Below are 12,597 nucleotides of genomic sequence, written 5' to 3' on the forward strand. Positions count from 1 at the left end.
CTCATCTTATATGTGTATATATTATGATTAGTAACGAGAGACAACAGTGCCTTCATTATTAAATAGGAAATACTATTGCCATGAACCAGCAATCTGTACCTAGCGGATTAGGGCTGAATCTGTAATGAGGCAAGGTAAAACGTTACATTGTGGTATTTTACAAGGGTTGCTTCAATAAATCAGTCAAAGGAATATGTAGAAGGCCCAGCATAAGCCGTTCCATTGTTTTAACATTGGAATAAAATATCCCCAAAAATGGCAGACCCCCTACAGCAGGGATCCCCAACCTTTTTTTTTTTTTTTACCTGTGAACCACATTTAAATGTAAAAAGAGTTGGGGAGCAACACAAGCAAATAAAGGCTGTTATTGGCTATGTGGTAGCGCCTATGTGGACTTGTAGCCTACAGGAGGCTCTGTTTGGCAGTACACCTGGTTTTGATGCAAACAAAACTTGCCTTTAAGCCAGGAATTTAAAAATACACATATTGTGGTCACTGGGAGCAAAAAAAGGTTGGTGAGCAACATGTTTCTCAGGAGCCACTGCTTGGGGACCACTACCTTTCAATATTGCCATTTTAATTAATAACAAGTATTACAGAGTTCTGATTATGAATTATGTCAGGTTATGGAAATTCTAACCTGCTGTACTATGTGAACAAATATATATGTATAAATTGGGTACAAAGTCCATTTGGTATGGGACTGCCTGCCAGATGCCCACTAGTTAGATATTATGCCCTGGGTGCATTAATGTGGTTCTGCATTTACTAGATGCACCAAAAACATAATTGCACCTTTGAGGCATATTGGAAAGGCTACAGAAGGGTTCTTTGTTGCCTTTCTCTTCACCATCTAGCAGTTAGGCAGGTTTTTATAGACATAAAAGGTTGAACTTGATGGACTTGTGTCTATTTTAAGCTTTAGTTACTATGTTTCTATGTTTCAGTTTGAAATAGCCAAGTTTTTTTACCTATAATTCAGTGTTTTTCCCACAATGTCAGCTTTGAAAAGGAATACACATGCGCAAGCAGTTTGTTAGGTAATGAGGCAAACACTATATCTAAAATGGAGGAGGAGATGGTGTCACATTTGACATTTGCTGTTAAAACAGTATTAACATGTGATTTTTAGACTAAGGGCACATAAGGCGTAGGGAAGCAGACTGCAGAGCACAAATGTGTTGTGCTTATTGATGCAGTCCATTGTGGGCACTCTATAATAACCAGCATGTTCAGGTTGGTGGTAGCTTCTGGGTTCAGTTGCATCAGTAGGTAAAATTTGCATGATTTTTTATGATAAACAAACATGCACTCAACGCAACACTGTGAAAGTAAAGGAGCATATTTGAATGCAATTATCTTAATGCTTAATAAATAGCATTAATATAAACAATCTTTGCATTCATGTTACCGCTTGCACTTGTGTTTGGATATTAGCCCTGTAAAGTTCATATTTCAGTAACTTTTATCATGAAACCTCCATGTATTTTTAGTATAATATTATTGATTTACATGTGATATGTGTATACATAGGTGCCACTTTTCCCGTTATACCATTTATGTTATATTGTCATTTGCATTGGTTAATTTTTGTTATGGGTAAATGTTTGAATATTTAATTTGAACTTTTTGTTTGTGCACCTAATAACAAAACCTAATACACTATATCAAAGGAAAAATGTAGTGAAATGGAAGACAAGAAAGTCAAGTACTGTCACTGTTTTTTAATTGAATTTTTAAATTTAGAATTTATCAGAAGTTGTTTAATTCATATCAAAACTTCATGATAAATACTTGGTATTTATATCTTTGATTATATCTGGTAATTATTGGAAAATTATGTTTTACTAATTATTACTATTAATGTAGAACTTTATGTAAAGAAATAATCTTCATCTGAAAAAAATATATTCATTTTGAGATAAGAATATATTACAAAAAATATTTTAAACCATTAGGCAGGGATGCAAAAAAGAAATGACAAGAAAATTCATACAAACAGAGAGAAGAGGTCCTCTGCACTTTCTATAATTCTAAAATATATAAAATAAATATATATTGGACATTAAAACAACTTGCTTGCTTTTAGGGTTAAAACTCCCAAATGGTTTGTCTTTTTTTATCTCTTTTTTATTATAGTTTATGCAGGAGCAGTGGGCAGTTCCTTGTTGTAGCTCCCATCATTTCCAGCTACACTTAGGTGATCCAAGTGGTGGCCAGTGAAAAAAAAAACTTTCCCTTTTTTGCTATAGTTAAAAATAGTGTTGCCAAAACAACTGTATAACAGGCTTGAACAAAACTGACCTTTTGATAGAATTACATATATTTTTTTTCTGTTAAAAAAAAAAATATATATATATATATAATAAGTATATATTGTCTTTTTACATCTTTTTCTTTGAGCCACCATTTTATGATGGCCTGTGGGCTCCCTCAACTGACCAGAAATATTGCAGCTCTAACTGTAACAGGAAGAAATGTGGGGGGTGAAAGGCAGATCTTAATTGGCTGATCTGGCCTAATGTATATGTAGCTTTGGTTTGTGCACACGTTTGATCCCTGGGGTGACCCTTGGTATTTAAACAGATACTGACACCTAAATTTACACTCTTTAAATATATCATAATATTGTCTTTGCATGAACTTTATAATGTTACCATAAAAGTACGTTGTGATGTTTTTACATTATCAATCTGATCCCCGATGTTCCTCTATGAGGGGTTGCAATATTTCTGCAATTTATATTTTATATATATGGTATATTGTGCATCAGTCCCTTAACTCAGTAACTGACAGCAGCACAGAGCATGTGCCATGAATCAGCATAAAAGAAGATAGGGAGCTACTGGGGCATCTTCAGAGGCACATATCTTCCCTGCTAAAGGATAGTGTTTGCCTTGGGCTGGTACAGAAGACCAAAACATAATGTACAACGTGCTACTATCACTGCTGGTGCAGGGACAGCATTTTCTTTTGCTTTGCTGATGGGAAGTTGTGCTTGTATTCACCAATAGTCAAAACACCACATGTGCCATATACACAGTTTTCTCAGTTTAGTGTAAAATTACCCAGTTCCTTTTAAGTCAGATTTTTTTTCTTTTAGTCTAATCTAACTCAGTCTTGTTTAGTATGTGTTCTGCTTGTCCATGGATTCCATCAACTATGAAAGTAATAATAATTAAATAATAATCATAGCCTCAAGGCATATGGAAGGTAGTAATGTAATATAGCAGAGGGAATGGCTTGAATGGACAAGAAAGAAAGAAAGACAAGACATAAAAAAGCAGTTATATACAATAACAGAAAATAATATTGCACACAAAGACATATTAAATATTTAATACTGTTTAAACATTGTAAACAAAACAAACATTGATAATCTAAAATAAAAAAAGAAAAATATAAAAAATTTCTTAAAGAGATACTGACACCAGAAATTTACATCTATCATAACATTGGCTTTGCATGCTATTTATAATGTTGCCATAAAAGTATTTGTCTACTGCTTTCAAATTACCTATCTGATTCCTATGATCCTCTATGAGGGGGTGGCCATATTTGTGCAGCAGGAGTCTATAAGCATTAGAAGCTATAACTGACAGGCTGAGATGGGACAGTCAGGTTTAGGAACTTCAAGTAGAAATTACTTACAAAAGCAGTCCTATCAGCAAAACATGATCAACATGGCCTATAGGTAACTTTTTATGTAGATTCATATTTTAAAAACAAGTTTTATGTGTCAGTATCACTTTAAATTGGCAATGTACACCTGTGCTTAGCATGATCTAATAGGGCTTGTATTGACAATGTATTGTTCATATTGAAAAACAAACTAAATAAAATATGTGTTGTAGTAAATAGTGCAGAACAGGGGAAACTGGAGAAAGATTTCATGGTACCATTAAGCTGACAATACATGCCCAGATTGCATTAGGTAGGTTTTGTCCATACTGGCTAACCATCTGGGACATATGGCCAGTTGGGTGACCGTTCAGATGAATAATCCTGCAATCCTAGAGGGTAGAGGATCAATGCTTCTGAAGAAAACTCCAGTTGTTCTGGAGGCAGGTGCAAATAAATGGATTAACACAGGTAGCCCTTGTATTTGTCTGTTCAGCCCTATGGCTTATCAGTCAGAGTACTGTATGGGTCAGCCTGTGTATGGCCATTTTTAAATCCATCTACTTGGTTCTTTAGAGGATTTGTAGAAGGAAAACATATTTAATCAATTCAACCCAATGAATTTACTTCATTTACTCTAGACTTTTGTAACTCTGTAGAGAGGACAGAATCTGAGCCTTTTTATCTGTCTACACACCAGCTCTGCTGATGGCAAGGGAATGGAAGGAGGATAGATGCATTGCTTAATGCTTTGTCATTTAAAAATTTTGTGTATTGGCAGGAACTTAAGACAGCAGGTAAATCGAAGATAATCATAAGTTCCATGTTGCAGGAGGGTTTCTTGGTCCTTTTGGTTTAGCAAATCGATTTCCAAAACCTGTATGCAATAGCAAAAGAATTTAATTAATAAAGATTTGCATAAATTTTTTGACAGTAGACATGTTTGATAGTAGACATGTTAGAGGCCCAAATTATATTAAAATTGTTATGTCATAAAAAGAAGCTACTGTAGCCAGTGGGCAGATTGGGCCATAAAATGCCCAGGGGTCTCCAGATGGTCAGCCCTGTTAAGTGTAATGGGGCATAATTCTATAATTACTGATGTACAAATAAGTGGGACTGTTTATTCAAATTCATATTATGTGAATGATAAAGCTTGCACAAAAAATATTGAGAATGTACTTATTTTTTTTTCCTTTTTACCTGCATTTTCTTACCTAATACACCCAAGGAGCTTAATGGGTCCAAGATCAGTCCTATTGAATTATTGAGCATTTCTGGTGTTAGTAAATTCATTTAATCAAGAATTTAAGAGACACCTATGGAAATGTTGTACAGCCTGAGAAGATGGGTCCCAGGATTCAACTATTGGTTAATTATACATATACGTTTAGTTATTTTATTTTGAGAAACTGACTTTGAACAAAGAAAGAGAGCATCCTAGGCCACCTCCTAAATCATTAGCTGTATGTGAAGAAACACAGTGAGTCATGGGGTATCAGTGCATTTACACTGTTACACTAGTATAAGAGCTGAGACATCTCTTACCAAAGCTGAGAAATGACAGGGGACTTTTGGAATGAGAAGATTCTGATGGATTAACTGAATTGCCTACATCTGCAAAGAAAAAAATAGTTGCAATAATTTTAGAAATAAAAAATAACATGCAATTTCCATGGATCAGTTGCAAATAGGGACCATTAATGGTAAGACTTTGCAAAAGAACCATATCCACCCTAATTATTTTTTAAATGCCTTCTTTATAAATTAAAATTAAAGGAAAATACTATTCCCCCAGAATGACCAACAATAGTTTATTGTATATTATGTTAAGTGACCTATTTCAAAATCTCGCCAAACTGAAATATATATATCAGTAAATATTGACCTTTTATATCCTTTCTCTTGCTCCAACACTTAGGGGCTGATTTACTTACCCACGAACAGGTCGAATGGAGTCCGATTGCGTTTTTTTCGTAATGATCGGTACTTTGCGATTTTTTCGTATGTTTTGCGATTTTTTCGGATTCTTTACGAATTTTTCGGATCCAATACGATTTTTGCGTAAAAACGCGAGTTTTCCTATCCATTACGAAAGTTGCGTAAAAAGTTGCGCATTTTGCGTAGCGTTAAAACTTACGCGAAAAGTTGCGCATTTTTCGTAGCGTTAAGTTTTAAAAATTCGTACAGAATCCGAAAAAATCGCAAAACATACGAAAAAGTCGCAAAATGTTCGTTTTCAAGTCGGAACTTTTCCAATTCGGGTCGGATTCGTGGGTTAGTAAATCAGCCCCTTAGTGATGGACTGTGTGCTCTCTCAGAGATCACATGACCAGAAACAATGCAGCTCTTACTATAACTGGAAGAAGTGTGGAAGCAAAAGGCAGAACTCTGTCCATTAATTGGCTGATGTGGCCTAGCATGTATGTGTGTCTTGGCTTGTTTGTGTGCACTGTGAATCCTATGATCCCAGGAGGTGGCCCTTAATTCTTAAAATGGTAATTTTCTGTTTAGAAGTATCCAAGAGCTCATACTACTAAAAAGTATATTTTTATAAAAATTATTTATTTAGATGAGCTGGTTTATGCAATATATTTTTATAGGGACCTACATTGTTTGGGAGTATAGTTTTCCTTTAATACCTCACCCAGTTTAGGTTCAGGGCATACGCAGAGATAAGCAGTGGGAAGCAAAATTAAGGGCTACTCTGAATGCCCAGTCATTTGCCATTTCTTTGCAAACTTATCTTACTGGCTAGCAGTTTTTACGTTTGCAAGATCCTAAATATTTAGGCATAAGTTTTGCTGTCAGAGAACACTTACTTTTTTTTACATTCCTCAAAATTTTCAAGCTCTGCAAAAATAATAAAATACATATTACTTATATGTGTTATTGTACAAGTTATTACAGTAACCAAATTATTTATGTCACGGCCGAAGTTATAACCCAATGTGCCAATATGCTGGTGGATGCTACAGCACGTCAATGTTCCTGCATTTAAAATCCATCCCCTTGTATCAATAAACTCAGATATCCACAGTTGTTTCACTGCAGTTAAAACAGGTCCATTCAGATTATACAGGGTATATTTGAAAAAATATCTTAATATTACACCTGTAAACAGAAGAACCATAATTACATCATCAAATAAATACTCATACTGCAGCAGCAGATGGCATAAAGATAGGTTTTCTTCAGCTGCAATTTCAAAGAAAAACATGGAGTGCCAGGAAATGTGTGTGCATCTCTAAATAAAAAGATTCTAGCCCACCAGTAAATGCAGGGTCAGACTGGGCCTGCATTGGGGATGAGGGCCCTACACCCTCCACTCCGACCCTAAATAAACATGAACACGTGGACATAGTTTATGTTACATAAGGGTGGAAACGTTGTGTCACTGGATAATCCTTAATGGCAAATTGCCATTTTAAGTACAGGTGTGGGATCTGTTATCCAGAATGCTCGGGACCTGGGGTATACCGGATAAGAGATCTTTCCATAATTTGGATCTCCATACCTTAAGCCTGCTAAAAAATGATTTAAACATTAAATAAGCCCAATAGTTTTGCCACCAATAAGGATTCATTGTATCTTAGTTATGATCAAGTACAAAATACTTTTTAATTATTACAGAGAAAAAGGAAATATTTTTTTAAAAATTGAATGATTTCCTTAAAATGGAGTCTATGGGAGATGGCCTTTCCGTAATTTAAAACTTTCTGGAAAAAGGGTTTCCAGATAATGGGTCACATACCTTTACTAAGAAAAAACACAGTGGGCAAAATACTAGTGGTACCACAAGCCTTAGTACTGTATATTTAGCATTTAAAAGTTGGATTTTTAAATGTGCTGGGGGATGCATTGTGGCCCTTCAAGTAAATAATAATAGGAGAAAATTTGTTTTATGTTATCATCCATTAGAAGCATTTTTGCTATGTAATAAAGATCCCTTTACCTTTCTCCTAGTTATCTGTTTTTCTGGGTTGGATGAGGACAAGTCATTGCTTTCTGAGCTCACAGATGGCAAAGGACAGGGAACTTCAGTATTATAATTGCAACTCTGTAGGGCTAGAAATGCAAGGACATAATGAGTTATTTCAAAGAAGCAGATTCCTTTCACAAAACTGAAATAGGTTAATGGAATCATGTTTAAAATCATCAGTTTGGACAAAAGATAAACCCCCACTGGCCACACCTGTAACAAGAGGCATCATTTTCCCCAATAAATGCCTCCATTCTCAAACAATTTCTTAAACAGACATTCTTCTGAACAGTCATTTAAAAAAAAATTGTGCAAGAGTGTGTAAATGTGTGTACACTTGGCAAATTGTGCATGTGAGTCAAATATGAATACAGTCGCAAGTGTAGTGTAATGCTAACGAAAGGTACTTGTGCCAAATCATGTTCTTTACACTTCCGTAAGAAACGCCATTGCCTATTTTGTTCCTCCTGACTCTTGTGAGGTGCAACTGACTCTCACCCAATAAATCACTTAACTAAATGTAATTTTAATGTTGAGCACTGAAAGTGGTGCAATACCAACTATAAAAAATTTCAGTCGCAACTTGCATCTAATTTGCTACCACATGCATGAGCAACTGTAATTTTAATGTGTTAGCCACAATTGCGGCAGGTGCAGCTCCCCATGCAGTCATAATTACCCTGGAATTATGAGGAGACTTATGGGGGGAAATGCTACACTTGCCATTGTATATAAATGTGGAAACCCACCGAATCCTCCATATGTAGTTTACACACATCTGCTGTAGTCTGTCATCCCTGAGGTTATTGTACCTCAGTAGCCACTGGTTTCTCATCTTCCTTTGTTTGTTGGCTGGGAGCTAGGAAATTACTTTAGAATCTGCTCTACCTCACTCCTGACAGGAAGGGCAGCAGAACATGAAATGTAAGTTGGCTGGCATTCAGTGGGTTTAAAATTGAAAAGGTTTTGTATTTTACAAGAGATTTACTCTTGCTAAGGGCTCAAAACATTGGCTGGGGGGTTGGCAGGCATGCACCCTGCACAAACAGGAATAATTTGCAAGAGTTCAACAAAGGTAAACCTTTCTGACATTCATAACCAGTTTACAATATGCTGGGGCTTGTTGCTTAGACCCAGTTGCATATATATACAGTATATAGAAAAAGGAGACCATATGGCTGCGGCCTGCAGGAATTTTCCTATAGCAACTAAACAAGTTGAAAATGTTATAAAAAGTTGTTTTACAGTGCAATTAATGATATTTAGGATAACCTTGACAAAGGTTAATATAAAAACACTACTCTTGAAGTTCCTACACCTGACTGTTTTGCCAACCTGATTGTTCCCTCTCAACTCTAGCTTCTAATGCTAACAGACTACTGCTGCACAAATATGGCAGCCCCTGCAAACAGGAACATCAGCTGCATTTTTTGACCACGCCCACTTTTGTGACCACGCCCAAATTACCACACCCCATTTTTTAATTCATTTTTTTTGCTCAATGGCCCAATAGACAGTACCCTCCATAGACAGTGCCCCCATACACATTGCCCCATTTACCCCCATAGACAATGCCCCCCATAGACAGTGCCCCCAATTGACCCCATAGACAGACAGTAGCCCCCATACACAGTGCCCCATAGAAAGTACCCCCCATACACAATTCCCCCATACACAGTACCCCCATACACAGTGCCCCCAATTTCCCCATTACACAGTACCCCCCCATACACAGTACCCCCCCATACACAGTAGCCCCCCCATACACAGTGCCTCCTTATGCGGCTCCTTCTACAGCGGCGACGCACGGGCGCAACATTATAAAAGGTCCTGTCGCTGCAGGAAGAGGAGCTGAGTAAAGAAGCAGGAGCCACGGAACCAGCCGGAGCCTGAGCGCTCGGCTCCAGCGAGCGCATCCCGCTGTCCTGGGTTGTTCAATGAATGTTCTGCATTTCTGTAATGCGGGACATTCATTGAACTATCCGGGACAGCGGGATGCGCTGTAAAAACCGGGACTGTCCCGCGAAAAGCGGGACAGTTGGGGGGTATGGAACATGAGGGATCAAATGTGAAAGCACTAGGCAAATATTTTTAAGGAATAGTTATAAATAACATGCCAAAACAATTATTTCATTTCTGGTGTCAGCCAAGCTGCTTTGATATAGGTCAGGCTATTGCAGTCTACTGACTGAAGATTTTGGTGAAAATGTTTTAGTTGTATCAAGATTTCTACTTACCATTTCCCTCTTCCAAAATGATAAAAGAATCTTCTGTTCTTTCTGGCAGTGGTGGTGGTGAAGGTGTCTTATCCATAGATTCAGCTTATTAAAAATAATAATAGTGATATTAATAAATCAAGTAGCAAAAGATGATGGGTTTGTTCACCTTGGCTTCTGAGTGTGACTAACTTAACTATGGGGCCCATTTACAAAACCTTGATTAAGTATTTATGAAATAAAATCATATTTTTTCGAACTTATCGAACATTTTGGAATATCCATGATAATTTCTTTAAAATTCCTCTACTTTTTCGTGGTTTTCATTAACTTCCACTAAAAAGTTGTACTTTTCTCAATGACTACGACCATTCTGGAATTCATTCAAGCTTTGGTATTGTGACTATCTTTTCGCTAGGTTGGATCTGTTGAGTGTCATTGAGTCCTATGGGACTCAATGACAAAATCATACATTGAAGGTTTCAAAGCCAGAAAGGCTTTCGTGCCATTTCCGAACGTTCGGGTTTCGAAAATTTTGGGACTTTTGGAAGGCATTTTCGTGACATTTTAGAATATCAGAAATTATCGTGGTTACTACAAATTTTTTCCAAACCATAATTTTATGCCCATAAAATTCAAACTTTAGTGAATGGGCCCCTAAGACTTGAAAAAAACATTACTATAATTTTTGTCCAGTTAAAAATGTTAGGTACAATATTACATTGATTTTATTTTACTGAGTAGTTGCAGTTTAGTCACATGACATCTTACATGACATCAAAAGAACTGCTGGATCATGGCTACTTTAACCTATTATAGTTTATATAAATAAGTTTCTCTGTAGTCACAGGTGCAGCCTGTTCAAGCTGGAAAATAAGAGAAAAGGCACAGGTTGCTTAGTAAATAAGCTCTGTAAAATACAGAGCATATCTGTTATTTGCCACGTAACCTATGCCATTTAGCCCTATTTCAGTTTGAATAGCTACCCCCATGGCTACACATCAATATTGTTTATATAAACTATAGTAGTGTTTCTGAGGTAAACAGGGCAGCAGTACATAATATTTTAATTACTTGTTAACATTCCAGTACACACAACTAGCACCTATGAGCAGCTCCAAGTCACTGCTGCCCTAGAAGCTCCCCTAGAAATGGCAGTAAATTAGTATTATTATCAAATTTGTTGCTATGACTACAAATGAAATCTTGCCACTTGCAAGGTGCCCTATACAAATGCAGAATGTTTTCAACTTCAGGCCTCAGGAAGCAATGGATCAGCCTGGCTAATCTCCTTTTGTCAAGGCTTTACATATGTATTACTTCAAATATTTGGAAATATATACTAACTTCATTTGAAACATCACTAATTATACAACATTTAGGGGCACATTTACTAACCCACGAACGGGCCGAATGCGTCCGATTGTGTTTTTTTCGTAATGATCGGTAATTTTGCGAGTTTTTCGGCGTCATTACGAAAGTTGCGCAAAGTCGCGATTTTTTCGTAGCGTTAAAAAAAGTCGCGCCTTTTAAGTTTTACCGCTACGAAAAAGGCGCGACTTTGCGTGCAAGTGTTAACGCTACAAAAAAATCGCGACTTTGCGCAACTTTCGTAAAGACACAAAAAAAATCGCGTTTTTACGCAAAAATCGTAAAGACGCCGAAAAACTCGCGTTTTCGCGCAAAAATCGTAAAGACGCCGAAAAAATCGCAAAAAATACGAAAAAGTCGCAAAATGTTAGTTTCCAATCGGAATTTTTCCAATTCGGATTCGAAATCGTGTCTTAGTAAATCAGCCCCTTAGGGTTGCAGTGGTTGGCAAACATTACTAACAAAACATTTTTTACATGTCTCCATACGGCTCATGGCACATGGGCACATGGTGTATTTTGTCTGCTTTCAGAGAACTCCCCATAAGTCAAATACCCTTTCCTTATGGCAACTGCTTCCCATATGCTTCAAATGGAAGTGCTGGTGCCATCAAACTCAGTTTGCAGAAGAATACCGAGTTCTGTCTATAGGCAGAATATTGTCCTTTCAAATTAACATAAAGTGACTGCTGGCATGAAAGGGCATATTGGGCACCACAGTTCTCCTTGAAATGCCCGCAGCACTAAAATACATTTTTATACTACTATTTTAGTATTAGATCTTGGCTGTTAAAGTGATGTAGAATAAAAGAATGGCTGAGTGAAGAAGAGCAAACACTTACATTTTAAATATCATATTAAAGCATAATTAAAACTTACTCATTCTGAAGCTCCTCACTTTTACACTCTGTAAGAAGGAAAATAGGAACCAAAGTCATTGATTAAAACAATCTACAGAGATGGAAAAGACAAGAGATTTATAGACCGGTGGGCTTATTTACTAAGTGCAAAGGTCAAAATTATATGGCACCTAAGTTTCCCCCTGTTTGAATGAATTGCATGAAGTAGTGCAAAGTCCAGAGTGCAAGCACGCAAAGGTGCCCTGGGATTAACAACTGCCTTGAGACATTACTCTAAGAGGGACATTTATTAATGTACGAATGTGTACGAACGCTCCGAGCGTTCTTTCTGTGACAATTTCGTACCTTGCGACAAAATTTGTGCAACAAAAACGTATTGTCACGCCGAGTATGAAAGTTTCGGATTCATTCAAGCTTCGGTATCATCACTTTCCTTGGGCCATGTTGGAGCTGCAGAGTGCCATTGATTCCTTGAGTTATCTCTATCTATCTGTAACTTCCTAATGTATTGCTTGTGAACACTTCTCTCTGATCTATCAGTATAAATG

General features: G+C 36.8%; 1 protein-coding gene across 3 annotated transcripts in view; it reads right to left on the reverse strand.

Moving 5' to 3' along the window:
* Positions 1–3,329: 3,329 nt before the first annotated feature.
* Positions 3,330–12,597, reverse strand: part of ptpn22 (protein tyrosine phosphatase non-receptor type 22) — a 54,567-nt gene continuing 45,299 nt past the window's right edge. For all 3 annotated transcript variants that reach the window (XM_031896816.1, XM_018091820.2, XM_031896815.1), the window contains exons 18-23: positions 12,069–12,096; positions 9,841–9,924; positions 7,577–7,689; positions 6,444–6,474; positions 5,170–5,238; positions 3,330–4,498 (exon numbers count right to left, since the gene is read on the reverse strand). In XM_031896816.1, the coding sequence (XP_031752676.1) occupies positions 4,434–4,498; positions 5,170–5,238; positions 6,444–6,474; positions 7,577–7,689; positions 9,841–9,924; positions 12,069–12,096 (390 nt within the window). In that variant the 3' untranslated portion in view covers positions 3,330–4,433. The remainder of the gene's footprint in view (positions 4,499–5,169; positions 5,239–6,443; positions 6,475–7,576; positions 7,690–9,840; positions 9,925–12,068; positions 12,097–12,597) is intronic.

The sequence above is a fragment of the Xenopus tropicalis genome, chromosome 2 (genome assembly GCF_000004195.4).
Source record: "Xenopus tropicalis strain Nigerian chromosome 2, UCB_Xtro_10.0, whole genome shotgun sequence".
NCBI classification, from domain to species: domain Eukaryota; kingdom Metazoa; phylum Chordata; class Amphibia; order Anura; family Pipidae; genus Xenopus; species Xenopus tropicalis.